Source organism: Chamaea fasciata, unplaced genomic scaffold (genome assembly GCF_029207755.1).
Source record: "Chamaea fasciata isolate MVZ Bird 193981 ecotype frontalis unplaced genomic scaffold, bChaFas1.0.hap1 SCAF_22, whole genome shotgun sequence".
NCBI lineage: Eukaryota > Metazoa > Chordata > Aves > Passeriformes > Sylviidae > Chamaea > Chamaea fasciata.
In genome coordinates, this window is record NW_027094107.1 from 7,804,185 (window position 1) to 7,823,446 (window position 19,262).

Below are 19,262 nucleotides of genomic sequence, written 5' to 3' on the forward strand. Positions count from 1 at the left end.
TTTTATAATTAGGTATTCAGATTCACATATTTCCACGAATTATTCCATTTTCCTACATTCTGAGATAACACCAGCTGAATACTTTTGAAGGTTAGCAGAATTCTGCACCGCATTGTATTTTCCCTGAATGAAAAGTTATAATTGTCAAAATAGGATTAAGATTATCCAGTGTCAATGACACTGAGCTCAAGGTACTGCTGAAACAAGCAGGTGGCTCATTTCCCTCCAGCGCACAGTGTCAGTGAAGATGCTCACTCTGGAAATGTAGCTGACCAAAAAGGAGAATTTATAAACCTCAAGTTAAGAAAAGGCTTTGGTAAAGAAACCACAGTACCTGGGGGACCTGAGGTTCAAAAGCCAACGAGTTAGAGCTCATCAGGGAGTTGAGACAGGTAGCAGTAAGCAGTTGTAATAGTCATTAAGTTAGGAAACAAAATAAAGCACATACAGATTAGAACAAAGACAAAAAAAAATTTATCTATCTGAAGTTACTGAAAACAGATCTAAATGCAAAGAATTCAATGCTAATGCAGCTAAGAGAAACCAGACTGCAAGGAAACTTGGACATCTTTTTCAAAGTGCAACCACCACTATGTGCAGAAACCACAAACACTGAGATATTTTCAAATATTGATAGTAGATTTTAAAAAGATTTCCCCCCCCCATCCAGTATTCTCTACAAAAGTGAGGAACAAGCTTTTTCTGATATGTTTCTTACAAAACTCTCATTTCTAGATACTGGCTTGGACCCTTTCTGAACACCAGAGTAAACCCTATCAACTAGCTTCTCATTCATTGGCCCCACATTCTGTTAAATTCCTCCAAACAGGGCCTTTCAAAAGATGTTTTTTCAAATAAAAATTAGTTCCAATCTAATTTCTCGTCTCAAATGCATGACCACACCATAATTAAAACAATACAGACAACACTGTAAATTCTAAAGTAATTTGTTACATATTCAAAAAAGGAAAAACGTTGAGCTATTGCAAACTATTTGAATAAACGGTGGTGCAGAGAAAGCAAATTCTGAACAGGGACTTGATTCCAAGAATTTTCCAAATTACCTGAAAAACAGAGTCCCAGAAACTTTCCCCTAATGCTGCACAAAGGAACAGAATCAAAACAGCCTAGTAAAACTCACAGGGGATGGGAGAAGGGAATGTGATTCTGCACAAAACAGAGACAGAGCAGTGCCAAGGAAAAGGAGGATTTCTCAAGCAGGGCCTTGCAGCATGCAGCAGATTTCAGAGCCCCGTGCTGTTAATAGCCACACTGATTGGTCAGTACAGACACGAAGAGTGAAAACATTTCAAACCCATCAGCTCCAGTAATCACTGTGCATTTGTCAACACTGGTATTTTGCAGAGTAAATCGGTGATCACGTGAAATCGAACTCTGGCTGGCACCAGAGATGTTACGGGAGGACAAAAGAACATGCATTGGATGAACCATTCAAACCCACATTAATACATCTCCCCCTCACCCCAAGACCAGGCCTGAGCTGCCCTTTCTGTTTCAGTTTAGCCTCCAGGGCAGCTCAGGAGCTACTGCTGCCCCAGGAACCCCTGTGTGCCTCATCCCGAGCCCTGCTGGCCCCAGCTCTGGGCACGTTCCAGGCTTGCTGCTGCCCTGAGCACACGTTCCTTGCCCCACTCAGGAGGAACAGATTTAACCATGACCCACATTACACATGTGAGCAGAATTCCAGCTTCATGGGTCCATTGACTCAAGTGCTTGTCTACCTTCAAGTTCAGCACCTTGCTGAAGCTCAGCTCAGAGTTCATAAATACCTGAATAAGACCAACCAATCCATGGTGCATGGTCTTAGGGCTGGCCACGACTTTGTCAGCATGCACTGCAGACAACGCCAAGCTCAGTTTGTGCTGACACACAGGCACATTCAAACAGTGCAGCTCACGCACATGCAACACAAACATCCTCCAGGCACGGCAGGAACTGGGTGGGTTTGGAAGGGCTTTGGTGCAAGGCATGCTGAAGACCACAGGAAGTGTTCTCTCACTGTGGGGACTGCCACATATTTGCAACATCAAGAGCTGGTGCCCAGCAAGCCCCATTCACTGGATGAAAGGAAAAGGAATTTCCCTGAACAAACGTGATGGATAGAATGATGTACACGCATGCACATGTACCCTTCTGTGCAGAGATGGAGCAAGCTCATATCTTCATCAATCATCAGTCATTTTAGACAAAAGGCAACCAAACTCCCTTCAGAGACATATAATTAATTATCACTGTCCACTGTCTAATTGGACCTTCACCATCTTGTTCACCTGCTTGCATATGCCAGAAATAACCTATGGGAACCATTCCTGCAAGTTTTACCTGGGGGGCCAACAGGACCTGGAGGCCCTGGAGATCCAGGGGGACCTTGACCACCAATGCCAGGGATGCCTGGTGGGCCTGGAAGTCCTGGTGGTCCACTTGGTCCAGGGTCACCTAAAAGAACATTCCTGTTTAGTCAAATACTGAACTCAGTTCAGAGACATTTGCTTTCAGAGAAGAGTTCCTGCACATTGTACTCGAAATCTCAAGGAACAAACCAGGGGAGAATTCTCAATACCTTTGGGCCCTGGGGTTCCATCGAAGCCTGCCCGGCCTGGGAGACCAGGGTTTCCTGGGAAGCCAGGATCACCTTTAGGTCCTTGAACTCCTTTTATGCCTGGGGGTCCTGGGGGCCCAGGTGGTCCTGGAACTCCAAATCCACGGTCTCCCTATAACAAATAATTAAAAAAAAAATTGAAAAGGTATTTTCTTTAGCCTCTCCTAAAAATGCTAAAAGTAACTAATTAAAAATGGCCACCATCTTAGAGTTCAATTCCTATTTTACTGCCCTCACTCAAAACCTCAAGTGACATATTTTACTTCCCCCACCATCAAAAGCTGAGAATGAGAGGTGAAAGCCTCCGCACCATCCTCCCAGTGACACAGAAAAACCTCTAAGGGAAGTTCCATGGTAAACACAAACACAGACCTTCTGTCCTGGGAAACCAGGTGGTCCAGGAGGTCCATCCAGACCAGGGCGACCTGGAGTTCCTGGAGCTCCGGGTGGGCCTGGAGTCCCTGGGAAACCTACACATGACAGGAAGATTAGGGCAGCAGGAAGGACACCTGAGAGCATTACAACTCCTCCAGACATGCCTAAAGCCCATGAGCAGAGGTCCTGTGCCAGCCCAAGCACACTTGAAGGGGCACCCATTCAGCTGAGAGAACTTCTGAGCATTCAGTCTTTGCCCCAAAGGGTCTCTGGGACTCTCAGAGGGGGCACTCCCTGTGCCATGAGCTTTTATATAAATCACAAGCACTTCACATCAGAAACATCAACATCTAGAGGCAATCATTTATTGATTCGAGCTCATTTCCCAAAGTTGTGCCCACTTTAATGCTGTTGGTTTACTGAAGAATGTGAGCTACTGAGAAGGAGCAGGACAGTGAACAGAGTAGTAGGAGCTCAGCAGTTTTTTCTCCTGAAACTGTTATAAAGAAGCATAGCTTTAGGAGAAATATTTTTTAAAGGATTCTAGAGACAGAAGTCATCTCACTAGTAAAAAGTGAGGAGACACCACCCCTTATGTCCCCTCTACCAGCCAGCACAACACAGGAACATGGCAGTGAACATACCCTTTGGGCCTGGTGGACCTGGAAGGCCAATGCCAGGAATTCCTGGCTCTCCCTTGGCACCTGGGATGCCAGGTAAACCACGCTGACCTGGCTGACCAGGATCCCCTGTAAAAGGAACAACATCAACAGAGTTATCCAGAATGAGAATAAAAAGCTCCTGGAAATCCCTGGGTATCTAGCTGCTGCTTTACCTGGAAGACCTGGATCACCATTTCTTCCTGGAGGACCAGGGGGACCAGGAACTCCTGGTTCTGTAATAGTCTGGCCAGGTTCACCTTTTGGACCTAAAACCAGAACGTAGAAATATGAATCACTCAGTAGGAGCTGCTCTTCTGTTTTCCTTTTAGCAGGAGAAGATGCCAGTCCCATCCCAAGCTCACAAAGAACTCAGACATCAGCAATACTTTATTCAATAGGTTCTGCAGTCCCAAGCCCCACAAAGCATTTAAAGCACTCAGAAGGCCTGTTCATTGTTCAGATGGTTTTTCTGAACTGTTTTTAATAGCTTCATCCCAGGTCCAATCATGTCAGGAGTATTTTCCATAACTGACACCAGCACAGCTTGATTAGGATCTGTGTAGCTAACAAGAAAGTAACAAAGGCAGACTTGTTCAAAGCAACCCCTTTTTCCCCAAACCCGTTGTGTCTGCAGTATGGCCAAGCACACAGCGGTGGTTGCAAGGCATTTGCACTGCAGACAGTGGGGAAGGAGAGATTTCCCTGGAGGTGAGAGCAGAGGGTGAGGCACGTGCCTAAAGTGACGTGGCAGAAACGCTGTGGTTCTGTGAGGACCCTCAGGAGGGGAGCTCACAAACAGCAGGTTGTACAAAGCCTCAAGGAAAAGTTAAAAAGCAGCATTATGTGCTGAGAAGTACCTGGAGCAAAAGGGGCAAAGTTTGACTCTGCAGCACACAGAGACCAACTCACCTGGAACACCAGGAGGCCCTGGACGGCCGGAGACACCCTGGATGCCCTTTTCACCAGGTAAGCCTTGGGGACCAAAACCAGGAGGTCCAGGAAGTCCTTTTTCTCCAGGCAGACCTGGTATCCCTGGGTCACCCGGAATACCCATCTCTCCTTTGAATGCAACACTGCCCTGAAAATAGAAAGGGCATGATGGGAAAGGTCATGTATTTACTATCAAAAGAGTGAAGTGTTTCATTGCTTTGAAACTCTCCGGCAGTTTCCATCCTTCCAGTTCTCATTAGCTGCCTACACCTTGCTAACAGGGTAGAAAGCAGGACTAAGCCTTGATACTTAGTTCCTCCCAGCACACAGGTGAAATGCAGACAGTGGCAGAAGGGACCCTCTGACACTGCCCAAGAGGAGCCTTGGCTGATTTCTAGAGCACTGGCAGATTCAGGAGGGGCCTCAGTGTATCATCACCAGATTGGCACTTACTGAGGAGAATTCCTGCCTTCTCACGTGCAGAGACACTGCGTTTGTGCCAGTTCTCTTATCCGCACTATGTCAAATGCATGCAGGACTTCCCAAAACATGCATCCAGTCAAAGGCAGCCTAGAATGGAACTCACAGGTTCCCCCTTAGGGCCAGGCAAACCTGGCAGTCCATCTCGTCCAGGGGTGCCATCTATGCCAGGGAGACCTGGAGGTCCTGGGAGGCCAGGGTCTCCTTTGTCACCTTTCATTCTTGGAGAAGTCAAGACATCCCCTGGGTCTCCTTTAGGACCAGGTCTGCCAGGAGCACCTGGCGTGCCTGGGAAGCCCTGAAGGAAGGAAAAAAAAAAAGAAAGAAAAAAAGGTATTTTAGTTTTTCTTTCACTCTGTCTCTGAGTACGGAACACAATCATGCATTCAAGGTAATTATGGACAAAAAAATATGTATTAGACAAGAAATTAAATCTATTGTTTACAGATCTACCTGTCATGCAAGACAAATGAGACGCTATTTTCCCCACCAGAACATAACACCACCACTTACTGGTGGCCCTACAAGGCCAGTTAATCCAGGAAGCCCCTTTTCACCTTTTGGTCCAGGAAAACCAGGAGAACCTGAGTAGTGCAGAAAAACATAAAAGAAAAACACAAATCTGGAGAGGCTGCAAGATCAAGCATGCTCTTTCACTGATAATAACTAAGTTGTTTGAAAACCAGACAAAGTTTACTGTGGGTTTTTTTTTGAGAGAGCTTCATTTTATTTGAGCAGAAACAAATTTGTAACTCTAAGTTGAGCCAGGAGCATCAAAAAACATCATGCTTTTAAAAAGCTCCAGCTCCTCCATTATTCCAGGAATAGCAGTAGTAGACGTTAATTTTTCTCTCTCAGTTAAATCTACAGCAGACCCTAAACCTTCAATATGTAGAATAGGTTATCTAATCAAGTCCCATCATCCATCTACATTTTGACACACCTTCTTTAAGTTGTGGCCTACTCCTATAAATAGACTGAGCGATCAGATAAATTCATACAACGCATCCCTTTAAAATTCCCACACCCATGTCCATGTGCTAATAAGAGGAATCATTAAATGCAGATTGAATTAAAGAAATAGGATTACACCAATTAATCTGTTTTTTCGATGTGGAGTGGTAGGGAGAAACATCCTTGACCAAAGATTGATCCTCCTCTGTCTAGTTAAATTTGGCACAGAAGGTCATGTTTACAGAACCAAGGATGTCCAACCCTTCAGGTTCAGAAGGTGCCTTGGGAAGGTGAGGAATCCACCAGTCCCATGCAAGGCTGTCTTTGAACACAGAAATATTTTTCAAAGAACGAGTGTTTGTTTTACGTGTGCCCACGTTATTTCTTTCCAACCACACAAAATACAACACGTACCAGCTCTACACTGGAGCTGACAAATGCACATTCAAACTTGTCCACAACAGACAGGTATGTCGTCACCATTGCACAGGGACACCCTGATACAAAAGTGACTTTATGGAACAAATCCAGCAAACTGGTGAAGACTCCAGCCCTACCTGGACTACCCGGAGGTCCTGGTGGTCCCCTCTCCCCAGGAGGACCAGTCACTCCAGTTCCTATGCAGTTGAAGCAAGTGTCTCCTCGGTCACCTAAAGAGATTTGCATTGAAAAAGCGCACTTGAGCATCAGGTTTTAGAAAATGTTAAAAGAATTCAGCACAACAGCAACTGTTTGCTTGCTACTGATGTGTAATACCAGGTCCAAAAGTGACTACTTCAAATAATTATTGCTTAAATATTAGAAGTTCCCCCCTCTCCGGGCCCAAGTTAAACTGAAGTTTTTTGGTGGCTAGGAGTCAGACATCCAATATCAGATATGATTAGAATGGATTTATGACAGTGCAAAATAATTAAAACAAAAGCAGTGCTTTCAAAAATAGAGAATAAAACCTTGGGCTTTTTTTTTTTTTTTTTCCTCAGCAAAAGTGTCCTCTTTTAAAGTAGGACACTTCTTGACACTTCTAACTACAACTCTAAACCACACATATCAAAATCCCAAACTTAATTAAACTCCAAGAGTGCAAAATAAGTACTGGGAACGTTTCATTGATTTGAAAATAGACTAAAAGTATTTAATTAGGAAAAAAAAAGATTGGTTTCAAGAAACTTAGGAATTTCCTTCACATACAGACTTATGTGACATTCATCAGTGAAATATTTGAGCATTTCATTTAGGTTAATTAGTTAATCCTTACAATCTCCATGAGAAAAAAAAAATTCTCTTTGAAGTGAGTACAAAATTAAGCGAGATGTCTAAAGTCATTTATGATGTCCATGGTTGGGCTAGGAAAAGATTCTCACTTACCCATATCAGCATCCTCATTGCAAGGTTGTCTTTTTGGAAACAAGGATATATATTAAATATGACTTTCTTTTGCTTGGCAAACAAACAAACTTACTGCAGACTGACCAACTCAAATTACGGGTCTTGCATTTATAATTTTAATGCTGCTTTCCATAAAAAAAAGTCAGATTCATTCATGAACTAGAAAATATTTTCACACAGACTTGGCCAGTGCTGTTACAAAGCACTCAGTTTCCATCTGCCTGGGAGATGGATACTCATAAACCTCAAGTTCCATTTTACTTTATTCAAGATCCATGCTAGACATTGGGTGTACCCTCAGTCACTCAGGCTCCTGTGCTTTAATATGAGGTGAAGGAGTACCCTGCACTCAAAGCAAACAGCTTTCTTACTCGGAGACATAAAACATCTGCACTCAACCCTACTGGGAAGGGGCACTGTAAATCATTATTTAATGCAGGCTTTACATTTTTTACCAAGCTTCAAAATAAAAAAGGAGAAAAACAGAAAATATAGCCATGATACTGCACCTTTTTGGCCTCGCTCCCCTGTAAAACCTTGTTGTCCTGGAATTCCTGGAGGGCCTGGTGGCCCTTGCTCACATAAGCCTTCACCTAAGGAAAATCAGGAGAGGTTTAATTCTCTGTGTTAGACTGACAGCAGCACCAAATACACGTGTTCAGTGCAAAAATGTATTTGTGTGGATATTCTAATACACCGCCCTAATCACAGACCAAACATTTTGGCAATTCAGACAGGAGTGCTGGTGAAAACCCACACATGTAATTCAATCTCAAAAGGCAACAGGGGTATTACACAACAACCATCAATTCTTTACAGCCTCAACCGTCTCCCACTGCTTCCCACAGCCTACACACTCCCATCTCTACACTTCATTCTGCTATTCAGCCTCGTATCATGGAAACATCCCTAGGATTCATCATCAGAGCGAGGGCACCGCAGATGCCAACGCCACCTAGACACTAAATTCCTCCTGAACCATGCTAGCCCCTCTCCACTACAGCTTTCCAGTTCTTACATTCCATCTGCCATTCCCTACTCTCCCCATACCAAAAAGGAGCTAAGTTCTTTCATCTAAAGCGTCCCCTCCAAAGCTGGTTTCATGCGCTCTGCACACTGGGATATTTATGGAATGAAACTGGAATCCTGTGAGAAGATACACCTTTGGCTCTCCTGCTATCACAACTCTCGGCAGGGAACAAATTCTGTACCTGTCCTCAGACAGCTACACGTCCTACAGACGTCCTGATTTGCAATGGGAGCAGCTTGGAGAATATGGATAGGAACGGAATGTCACAGACCTCAGCTGCTGATAAACTACATCTTTGGAGGTGGAATTAAAAAAACCCAAACAAACAAACCACAGGAACACAAACCTAAACAAATGTCAAAGCTGTTTAGTCTCTTCTGCTTGCTGTTTATGTGATCATCACTTACCAGGAGCAACAGATGGTGCAGGTGGCCCTGGGGGACCCGGTGGTCCTGGTGGTCCTTGTGGTCCCTCAGCTCCTGGTTGCCCAGGAATAGACACCCCAGGTAAACCTGGATCTCCCTTCTGTCCTCTCTCCCCAGGTAAGCCAGGTGGGCCAGGAGGTCCAACAGTGGTGATCCCTAAGATGGGAAGGACTCAGTTCCTTGCTAGCTGAATGGTTTACATCACATTTTTGGGAGGATGACAACGATACGCATTTCACATTTTCAGAGGGATTTGTTTGAAAAACCGACCTGAGACTCTACAACTAAGTTTATGATGGGAACAAAAAAAAAAAAAAAAAAAAGAAACAAAACCCAGGAGTAATGAAAGGAGAATTGATGAGAAAAAAGAACATACATGAGCTGTAACATTAGAATCATTATGTTCCTCTCTGTGCATGTATAATGCACATACAGGTGTCACTGCTCACTCAGATCATCTCCTACCAGACTTGTACACAAAACTCTGTGTAATGCAATGGAGAACATACATTAGAGCTAAGTGATATGAGATAGATTACCCCTAGGAGCACTAAGCTAGTATCTGATTAGCACCCTCAGTTCACCACAGCAAGGGCAAGGAATGTTCAGAATTCCTCACATTATCCCCAGAAGTTCAAGACCACCCTTCAATCTCAAAGGCAGCTCTAAATATTTAAACGAGTGTGTAAAGGCTGTGAAGCCAAATGCCCCTTCACACCTTGGAGCATACAACCTAATTTAAAGCTTGCACTCCTACCTGGAGATCCTGGCAAGCCAGGTGGGCCTGGCCTCCCAGAGAATCCACGCTCCCCTTTGGCTCCTGGAAGTCCTGGCAATCCTTTGCTACCTTTTGGTCCCACTGTTGCATCAATGCCTGGCCTTGGAACGACCTGTAAATGTTTCATGCTCACGTGAAACCACTTGCCAAGAAAAGAGTCATTGGAATCATAAAGAGATGTGAGGGAGGGAAAGTTCAACATACTTTGAACCTTATGCCAATGGCAGGACGCTTCCCCCACTCCACTGAATTACCAGGGAAAATTCCAGTAAAGAGCACTCCCCAATAGGAAGCTGTTTGCCTGCCAAGCCAACATAGTTACAACAGGCTTCAGTGAGGCTGACTCAGTCCTGCTGGTCTGAGGTTATAGCCTAGCCTGTGTTTGTGACCTAGCAAACCCCAGAGCACAGAATGGATCTTGAAAGAAGCAAAGCATTGTTCCTGTTAGTGCGTATGTGAAAAGTTTTCTAGTGCTCTTGGTGTTGTACCCAGAGATAGGGCTCTCAGTCAGCCAAGAACTACAGTGAAACAACACTGTCAACCAAAAGCAGAAAAATAAATAAAGGATCTGCAACTTACAAATCCAGGAGGACCAGGGGGACCCATGTCACCTTTTTCACCCTACCAATGAAATTAAGAGCATTTCAGATACTGTGCAGCAGTACATAAATTATTGCAAATATTCCTCAACACTGTAATAGCACAGGCAATGCAATTACTGCTCGGGCAGAACTGAACTCAGTGATGGCAAATTTTCAATCTATTACAGCAATATTGACAAAAATCCCGGCATACCTTTTCTCCATCTCTTCCTGGAGCACCATTTATTCCTGGCCCACCAGGTAAGCCCTTCAAGAAAAGGGAAATGTAATCACACTCAGATCTTCTCCATATCAAAAGGAATGCTTATAAGGAGTCTGCTTAGATTAAAAACATCTGAAGTACTCACATCCCTACCAGGCTGACCAGGTTCTCCATCTTTGCCAGGCTTTCCCTTCAAAGACAAATATGCATTGAAATAAAAATGCTTCAGTGGTAAAGAGTCCTTATGGAAATTATGTTACTTGTTTCCCATCTTTCAATAAACCAAACTCTATCTAGAATGCAGTCCTTGGAATAACACATCAAAGACATCAATCATAACCAATGGAGTTACCTAAACAGAGGTTTCCATCTCGAAAACTAGAGCACAAAACCATGACAGTCTCAGAGAAATGCTGGGTGAATCCAAGACAAAATGATCTTCAGTTAACTACTGCTGGTTAACTGGGTTCACTACTCCCTTTATTTTAGCATTAGAGAAATCCTTTATTGGGAAAACAGATCCCAACTGCATAAATAGTAGAACACTGTATTTAATTAGGAAATTAGTACAATGTGACCAGTGAAACTAAATAAAACTGTGTTTGAATTTTAACTCTCCTTTAAATCAACACAATTTTCTCATTAGTATCAATGAAACTTTCAAAACTGAGGTTTTAGGATTTCCTGTCAATGTGCAGAACTATCTGTTTGAATACGTAGAGTGACATTTTAATGAGTATATCTGGAATGGCTTTGAGCCTCACAGAATCATATGGAGCCCAATAATGCAACTTTAAAGTAACTTAATAGCAAAACTGCACTTCAAGTATGCAATGTGCCCAGATCCAGAGTAATAAAACCAAACAAAAATATTGGTAAACAAGCTTTTGGCAAAAGGCATCTGACATATCCCCTCAGGACTTTTATCCTTCCTGATCTCTGCAAATTTATGTGGTTCCCATTTACTTTTGCAGAGAGGAGCAACAACTCCAAACCCACTCAAAATATAATGAGACTTTTGGCTTGGTAAATCTGCTTTTTCTGTTCTTTGAAAGAGACAAATCAAAGCCCTTCTATAAATCTCAACAACTAAGAAGGATTTTATCTGGAGTACCAAACATTTATTTCCACTGTATTTGTTTCCTATGGAAATTGGAAAACCTACTACCAGCATGTTTCTAAACAGTGTTTATATATTGTCCAATTAACCTGAGCAGAATCTGTGTCTTAATTTTCAGAGGGGCCCATTTTGTTGATGAAACAATGCATTCAGAAGCTGTGGAAGTGAAGATACTCGATGTTTCGAGCTGGTTACAGCCTCTCTTTTCTTTGCTGGTCCAGCCCATATTATTTTTATCCTATTTCTTAGCACTTCATGATTTTCTTCATAGCTTTTCTGAGCTGTGATATCTTAGTAGGTTTAAATTCCAGGATTGTTTTGAGTCTGGTCAGGAACACAGTGACTCTTGCTATCCCTAGATAAAGCTATCCTGCCTCGTGCCCTCCCCACATAGCACATAAATTGAGGCAGTCTCTTGGGAATGACAAACTGACTACTTTTGGCCTTTTCAGCATTCAGAGACCCGGTTTTGTGACTCTCCTCACAAGCAAATCCACCAAGAATGGGCTTACATGGACCAGCTTGTATATATATTTATATACACACACACACACACCAATCTCATGCTGCTTGGCAACCCAGTACCAGGCAAACTGAATGAAGGCCCTTTGCAAAAGGAAACAGAAAACTGCTGCTCCACACAAGCAGTCCAACAACTTTGAGGGTTTTTACACGTTAACCAGATAACAGAATTTAAACTATTTTCTCCTGCTCCCCAGACTGAGATCTGCATGTAGATAACTCTATCAGAAAGCACTGAGAGAGCCAGAGCTAGAAGCTGTCGTGACCCCTGTGCGTCATCTGCGAGTTGCCAGGTTACAAGGAGGAAAAAAAAGTAGACTCTTACCCATAAGTGATGGCCCCACCTGAATTCAACATTTGCTTAATTGGCAAAGATAACACTGAATGGAAAGATAAATGTTTGGTTAAACAGACTACTTACTCTTTTGCCTGGTTCTCCTTGCTCACCTTTTTCACCTTTCACACCACCGGGAAGACCCTGGACACACAAACGTCATCTTAAACTGAGCCCACAAGCCAGAGCAGAATGAAGTTACAGTTCTGATACAGATGAAAAAAAAACAGAACTAAGAGTTCTACTCACAGGAGGGCCTGGTGGCCCAGGAAGTCCTGGTGGGCCTGGATCACCTGGAATACCCTGTCAAGCATGGGCAGAGAAAAAGAGGATTAAAGTCTCCATCACTCCCCTAGCAGCTCTGTTGACTTTTTTTTTTTTCTTAAATAGAGTATTTTTGTTGTCATTTAGATGCTAAGTTATAAAGGATCATGTTTATTCTTTGTGTGGAATTTCAAGTGAATCTATAAAATTTATTAACTGTTCATCCTGTTTATTTAGATGATTCACTCCACTAGCAACACAATTGCCTCCTACATAAACTGCAGCAGCTGGTTTGGGGGCCTGCAGGTGCTATCCAATAGTAAACAAAGGAAAGGAAAAAAGGAATAAAGACCACACAAATGCCAGATCCTGCTGAAATTATAGGAGCAACAGTCATCAGATTACTGGCAATTGCTGAAATTGAGAGGCCATCAGGATCAAAGTGTGTTTGTCAGAAAAGTGTCACAGGATCATGGTGTTAAAAAGTTCTCATTTCTATTTCAACTCTTCTGTTACCCAGGGTGGTATTTGAGAATATCACAAAAGCTTCAAGGAAAATGTGACATGCAGGCACCCGTGATCCTCCTGCTTTTGCTCACACTGTCTGTGGCACCCAGAATTAAACAGCACAGCAGAATGTTCCCCAGTAAAAGAGAAAAAATATGTAATAACTTTAAAAATGCTAACTCTCCCAATGACCTTCTGGCATTTATGGGTAGGGAGGGATCCATACAAATCAAACCAGTGTTTTGAGCTTACTTGTAACAATATGACTGATATTTACTTTTGAGATGCCAGAAACAGGGAAAGCACTTTATTCAGACCACAAGGAATAAAGATCTTGGGGCATCACTAATAACAAAAAAAAGAAGAAATTGAATTAAAACTTTTGAAAGACTTCTTCACAATGGATGACACAGCTGGTTAATTAGTGGGAATCTGAATCCCCCAGACTGCATTGAAAATTGCAGTTCTGGGTGCTCCAAGGAATGGAATTTTAACTGCTTTTAATGTTACTGTGAACTGCCTTTAAGAGAGTTTCCTTAGGATAGTTATTTTACTAAGGGAAGTAATGTGACTGGCATGCTTTCTATTAAAGGAAAAGCACTCAGGCCTGGAATATTCAGTTCTCTGAGAAAAAAAACAGAACCTCTGCAGTATGCAGGGTGTGAGCTTATATGAGCCAAAGCAACAGAGGCTGCAGCTTGATCACACACTCACTGCAGGTGGGTGAAGTGTCCCACTCACCTGATCTCCTTTCTGAAACTCAATGTCATTTGGTCTCTTCTGCTCTCCAATTTGTCCTGGTGGCCCTGGAGGTCCCTGAAGACCTTGTTCACCCTAATGTGTGGGAAGATGCAGTTTGTTACAGGCAGTACGAGCAGAAATGGCAAGCGTAAGTACTTTGAAAAGTAATAAGTAAAAAAATATCATTATGATCACCTACTCACTTTTTCACCTTTGGGCCCTTGGAAATTCAAACCCATATTACCCTGCAAAAAGTATAACTCATCAGCCCTTAGAAGTCACAAAAAGAAAGAGAAATAAAAGAGTCCACCATCACCGTCAGTATGAGAAAGACAATACCTTGGGTCCTGGCAGCCCTGGTGGACCAGGAGGTCCCTATCAAAAAAGGAAACCAAAAAATCAAGTCACTTAAAGGCACTTTACAAATCCCAGGTAGAAAAAAAACCCACCCACAACAACGTTGCAGCTTTGATTGCTGTGAATTATCTCCATGCTGACAAGGCACCCTCCTTGCCTTTGCAAACTCATGCTATTCAACTCCACAAACATGTAAGAAACTAGTTTTTCCCTTAAGTGAGAGCATAAAATGAAATTAAACAGTCAGGTATTATAAACATCATGGTCGAAATAAACTAAATCTCGTCTCACGTTTCACACAGGTAAGAGGTCTGCACAACAGTTCAGCACAATTTAAAACAATAAGATGCCTGGGGACAGGTTGTTCCAGAAGTATCTTATCTAAAGGTGCACAGTAACAGCTGCAGGCTGAAGTGAATGCGTGGTTGCTGCTGTCCTCATACCAAATCCCGATTACCAGGATCTCTGCACTTTACTGAGAACCCCAAATGAAGTCACAACTGTCCCATTTAAGGCTTTATGAGCAGCAGGTGGAAGAAACTCACCGTCAGACCTGGGGGCCCTGGAGGCCCGAGTGGGCCTGGGATTCCCACGGAGCCGGGCGGGCCCTGTTGAGGAAGGGGAGGAGGCCATGAGAGGCACCTTCTTATGAAAAAACACCCCAGTGAGAGCTTTAAGCTCAAATAACCCCAACAGCTGGCATCCCATACACGTCAAATCAACGTAGCTGACCACTAACCTAGCCATCTGTGCTTGGGGAAAGGCCTAAAGGAGTGTCCATCGTGTTAGGAGAGTTCTGCTCTTAACATCAAGGCATCTCTTCGGCTCGGATAAAGGGATGATTTTCTTGTTTGTTTGTTTTGAACTACTTTTGCACTTTCTCTCCCTTCATCCACTCAACAAGAAAACCACTTTGTATTTGAGATTCCTCCCAGCCAGCACCAGACAATGGGGAAGCAGAGATGAGAGGAGCAGAGATGCTAACAGGCTCAGTCTGGTCACAGGGCAGCCTGGGGCTTGCCTGTCTGTACCAGGAAATGGGAGTCTGGCTTCTGTCCAGCCCTGACAGACTCATTTTCGGCTGCCCTTGCTCTCCCACCAAAGCACTGAATGGCTCAGTGGGGAAGCACAGGGCCTGCAGTCAATGGCTGTTTTCACAGAGCACTGCTGGGAGAACACAAACACTGCCCAGGAGCGGCAGCCTGAGGAGAACAGCTGGGCCATCACCCTCTCCTTCCCACCATCCAAAACAGCTGCAGCCAGATGTGACTGACTCAGAGCGAAGGAAACTCCAGAACTGATACAAAGAATGTCCAGGAAGAGGGAAGAGGCAGGAAAAGCAGGGAAGCAAATCAGTAACTGAGCACTGCTGTCTGCTAGACAGCACCTTCCTGACCAGGGGACCTCTCTGCCTTTCTGTGGGTTACCCTGTTAAGAGCAATATGGAATCACACACTTTCCCTCAAGCCATAAATCAGAGGGGCATTAAATGTGAACACTGCATCTCCAAGAAAACAGGAATCCCCAAGCACCAAGTTGCCAACTGTGCTGTAATAAGAGTACTTTTCGTGTTATCTCTTTGGCAGAACACAGCCTAATGATACTTTATGAAACTTACAGGTATCCCTGGAAGACCTGGAAATCCTGGGTCACCTTTCTGTCCTGGCAGCAAGGATGTAATTATTTCACCTGGTTCACCCTAGAAAAAATACAGTTGACTTTAACAATACATTTTACAATTCCTTAGCACCATTTTGACTCCAAAGGGCACACACTTGCTCCTAAGACTCTAAGAGACTCTGAGCTATGCTACACCCCAGCAGTACACTTTAATATAAGCACTAGATTGTCCAAGAATAGCTCTGTGTAGGAGACATGAAGATGGCTAAACTAACAACTATTAAAGGCTTTATTTTGTACAAAGATAGCAGCATTGATTTAAATTCCAAAAGATTAGGGGATTGAAACACAACTTCTTCACAAAGGAAACGTTCCAGCTTCATGTGAAAGCGGTGGATAGGACACAACGGAAAAAAAGGCTCATTCAGCTTTTTCCAATGTCCCAGCACATGAGATTAGTGCTGAGTGTGCTGTTACAATAATTATGCTTTGTGGTCCATATTGAAGTAGTTTCTTGCTGATTTCAGGGAGTACCTTTGTTTTAAAAGTGTATGTTCTGATGAGATTCTCCTTTCATTGGATATTTGCAGACGCTTTGTTAACTTTGTGCCTCAACACTGACCCTCACAGTCCCAAGGAAACAGCTTCAGGAAACACTCTGCTCCTTCTGGAGCTGCTGACCCAAAGAAGCCACTGCAGAATTTGCAGTGAGCACTGGAGTGGCCCAGGAACACCAGGAATGTCACTCCAGGTCGCAGGGGATGCACAGAGTCTGGCATGAAACAAGCAGGTTACTCACCCATGGCTGGTAAGTACCTGGATGTCAGAGTTCAGCACACTCACCTTCATACCTGGCAGACCAGGGGGTCCCTTTGTTTAAAAGAAACAAAATAATAAAAGGAAGATAAAAAGAAATAAATCACTGATATGTTGTTTGCAAAGCACTAATCAGAACTACACCATGAGGCAGATGTAAAGATAGAAACTTATAACAATATATGGAACGGGGGAAAATATTTTTTTTAGGAACTTGAGAATCAAATGGAAAAATTAGAGAAGAACTTTCATAGTGGGTGTTGAGCATTAGAAGGAGTGTATTTCCCTTTCTTAGCAATTGGTTTCTACATGGCCTCCTATTATCCATCCTCTGTACATTGGTTCTGACAGTCACTTGGCTGCACATCCTTGTGGTGTTTAATGCTGAAAACACCCTACCCTGGGTCCTTTTTCTGACCCATTAATCACCAGTAACACTCTTTAGATCTTCGACATGTCAGTATCAAGATCTTCCTTCTCTGCCACAAATGCATGCATTTCTATTTTTCTGCAGGTGGTAAAGCATCTCAGCATGGGAGACTTCAAAGAGGTTTTTGAGCTTTAACACAGCATGCAGCAGAAAAACTCACTTTCATTGGACATTTAAAAGCTCTAATCAAATATTTTCAAAAATCCTATTTATTAAAAGAAAAACTGCAAAAAGAGGCTGATATTTATTTTTCACAGTAGAAGTCTTTCAGTGGATTACAAGATTGGGAAATCTTTTACTTACAGGAGGCCCTTGTAAACCAGGAAAACCTGGACTGCCTGGGAATCCACGCTCTCCCTTAGGGATGAAGGAAATCATTAGCCAAAACCAAACCAAAACATAACAAAAACCAGATAAACAAATTTTGATTCAGAAGTCTAGTGTAATTGTTAGCTTATGACTCCAGAATAGAAAATTGTATTGGAACAAGATAGAACAATCACTTGGTTAATTCACAACACTGATGGAAACAAATTTCCACAGTCAGGTGTTTCTGCATCCTTCCAGGCAAAGTATTACACCAGAGATGGAAAACTCACAGAATGTTATAGACGATCAACTTCTCTTCTGGGCAAGTCCCAACATGAAGCTAAGTAGCATGTCAGAATAGAATTATAATGAATAAATTAAGCCAGTGTCCTCCAACAAGGACACTGAATCAGTATTTTCAATATAATATTAAAAATTAATAATTAAAACCTCTCCCTGTTAAGTAATGAGTTTTTCTTGGTAGCAAGAGTGCTACAGTGAGGAGACACAGCATCTGAGCTAATTATCAGACACACCTCTCAGTTGTAATGTATACAGGTAAGGATTAGAACACAGAGTTTGATCTCACTGACTGCAGAGCACACAATGTTGTGTCTTGGAGCTGGCAATTTCTGGCAAAACTTGTGCTTTAAGTGCCAGCCCATGACCCCTTCTCTCAAATGAGTGTGTAAGTCTGAATTATCTTGGAATTACCTTCACAGCTCAGTAACAGCAAGTACTGCTGCACACAACAGACTAAACCTATTGGCTACAGCCAGGAGAACAAGAGCTCTTGACCACATTATTGCTGCATTAAGATTTTTTTAAGGAATTCCACCTTTGTTCCATTGCATCCTGGGATACCCTGAGGTCCTGGCGGCCCATCTTGTCCTGGCAATCCCTTTAAAGTGGAAAAGAGGGAAGAAAAGTTAGATTGCAGGGTGCTCTTGTGGGCTTGAAAGACGAAAGGGAAGAGATTTGTGTCCATGCAGCCCATTGCTACTCACAGGGAGTCCTGGTGTTCCTGGAAACCCGGGAAGCCCTGGCGGTCCCTAGAAGGAAATGAACCATGTGTCTGAAACAGTGTGGTATGAATGGGTGTGCAAAAGGATTGACCAACATTTCACTAAATGCAACTCATTTGTGCAGATCTGAGTGAAGACAGGCAAACATCTGAATAACCTCTTAAGATTAAAAAAAAAGGAATGCCATGCTGACCTGGCATTCAAAGTTCTTACCAATTCTTTCAGGGAAATAGCCCCAAAAACATAGAAAAGACAATGCAGAGGTACTAAAGTAATAGATTATAGATGTACAGAGAAAATAAACAAACACTCGGTGGTGCAAAAAATGGATGTGGCTCAATGAAGTCAAAAACGTATCAGTTGTTACCAGCTGAGGTGTCTGGCTGAAAAAGCAAAGGCACAAAATCTAAAGGACTTCCAAACAAGTCCACCTCTCCTGTCTGCACCACAGACATACTGCCTCTACTTCAGAATACATTGAAACAAAGCTACTGCCACTTGCTTAGGTCTTGTGTTTGTGATTTGTCACTGTTTGCTAGTGAGGATGAATATACTTAATTCAGACCAAATGAGTACTGGGGCAGACTGCCTAAAGAGTTTATGAAATACAACAGTATCTAAGATAGTATTGCTCATGCAATCTTGTATTAATTATAAAAAGTAGCACAGTCTCTTCTGGTGGGTAGACTACTCCTCAGATTTAAGTCAATTACCTTTTTTGTCACTTCTCACCACTTGTGTTAGGAGCCACCCAATGCCTGACAGTGTTTATC

The 19,262-nt window shown here is 43.0% G+C and overlaps 1 protein-coding gene across 1 annotated transcript in view; it reads right to left on the reverse strand.

Annotated features, from left to right (window-relative positions):
- The window catches only part of COL4A5 (collagen type IV alpha 5 chain), a 65,142-nt gene that overhangs the window by 22,873 nt on the left and 23,007 nt on the right, over positions 1–19,262 (reverse strand). The window contains exons 5-30 of the mRNA XM_066202456.1: positions 18,472–18,516; positions 18,303–18,365; positions 17,459–17,512; positions 16,753–16,779; positions 15,908–15,988; positions 14,835–14,897; positions 14,272–14,307; positions 14,136–14,177; positions 13,933–14,025; positions 12,670–12,723; positions 12,508–12,564; positions 10,590–10,634; positions 10,436–10,489; positions 10,220–10,261; positions 9,620–9,752; positions 8,845–9,018; positions 7,917–8,000; positions 6,579–6,671; positions 5,581–5,651; positions 5,174–5,365; positions 4,567–4,735; positions 3,831–3,923; positions 3,640–3,744; positions 2,993–3,090; positions 2,582–2,732; positions 2,344–2,457 (exon numbers count right to left, since the gene is read on the reverse strand). Of these exons, the coding sequence (XP_066058553.1) occupies positions 2,344–2,457; positions 2,582–2,732; positions 2,993–3,090; positions 3,640–3,744; positions 3,831–3,923; positions 4,567–4,735; positions 5,174–5,365; positions 5,581–5,651; positions 6,579–6,671; positions 7,917–8,000; positions 8,845–9,018; positions 9,620–9,752; positions 10,220–10,261; positions 10,436–10,489; positions 10,590–10,634; positions 12,508–12,564; positions 12,670–12,723; positions 13,933–14,025; positions 14,136–14,177; positions 14,272–14,307; positions 14,835–14,897; positions 15,908–15,988; positions 16,753–16,779; positions 17,459–17,512; positions 18,303–18,365; positions 18,472–18,516 (2,233 nt within the window). The remainder of the gene's footprint in view (positions 1–2,343; positions 2,458–2,581; positions 2,733–2,992; positions 3,091–3,639; positions 3,745–3,830; positions 3,924–4,566; positions 4,736–5,173; positions 5,366–5,580; positions 5,652–6,578; positions 6,672–7,916; positions 8,001–8,844; positions 9,019–9,619; positions 9,753–10,219; positions 10,262–10,435; positions 10,490–10,589; positions 10,635–12,507; positions 12,565–12,669; positions 12,724–13,932; positions 14,026–14,135; positions 14,178–14,271; positions 14,308–14,834; positions 14,898–15,907; positions 15,989–16,752; positions 16,780–17,458; positions 17,513–18,302; positions 18,366–18,471; positions 18,517–19,262) is intronic.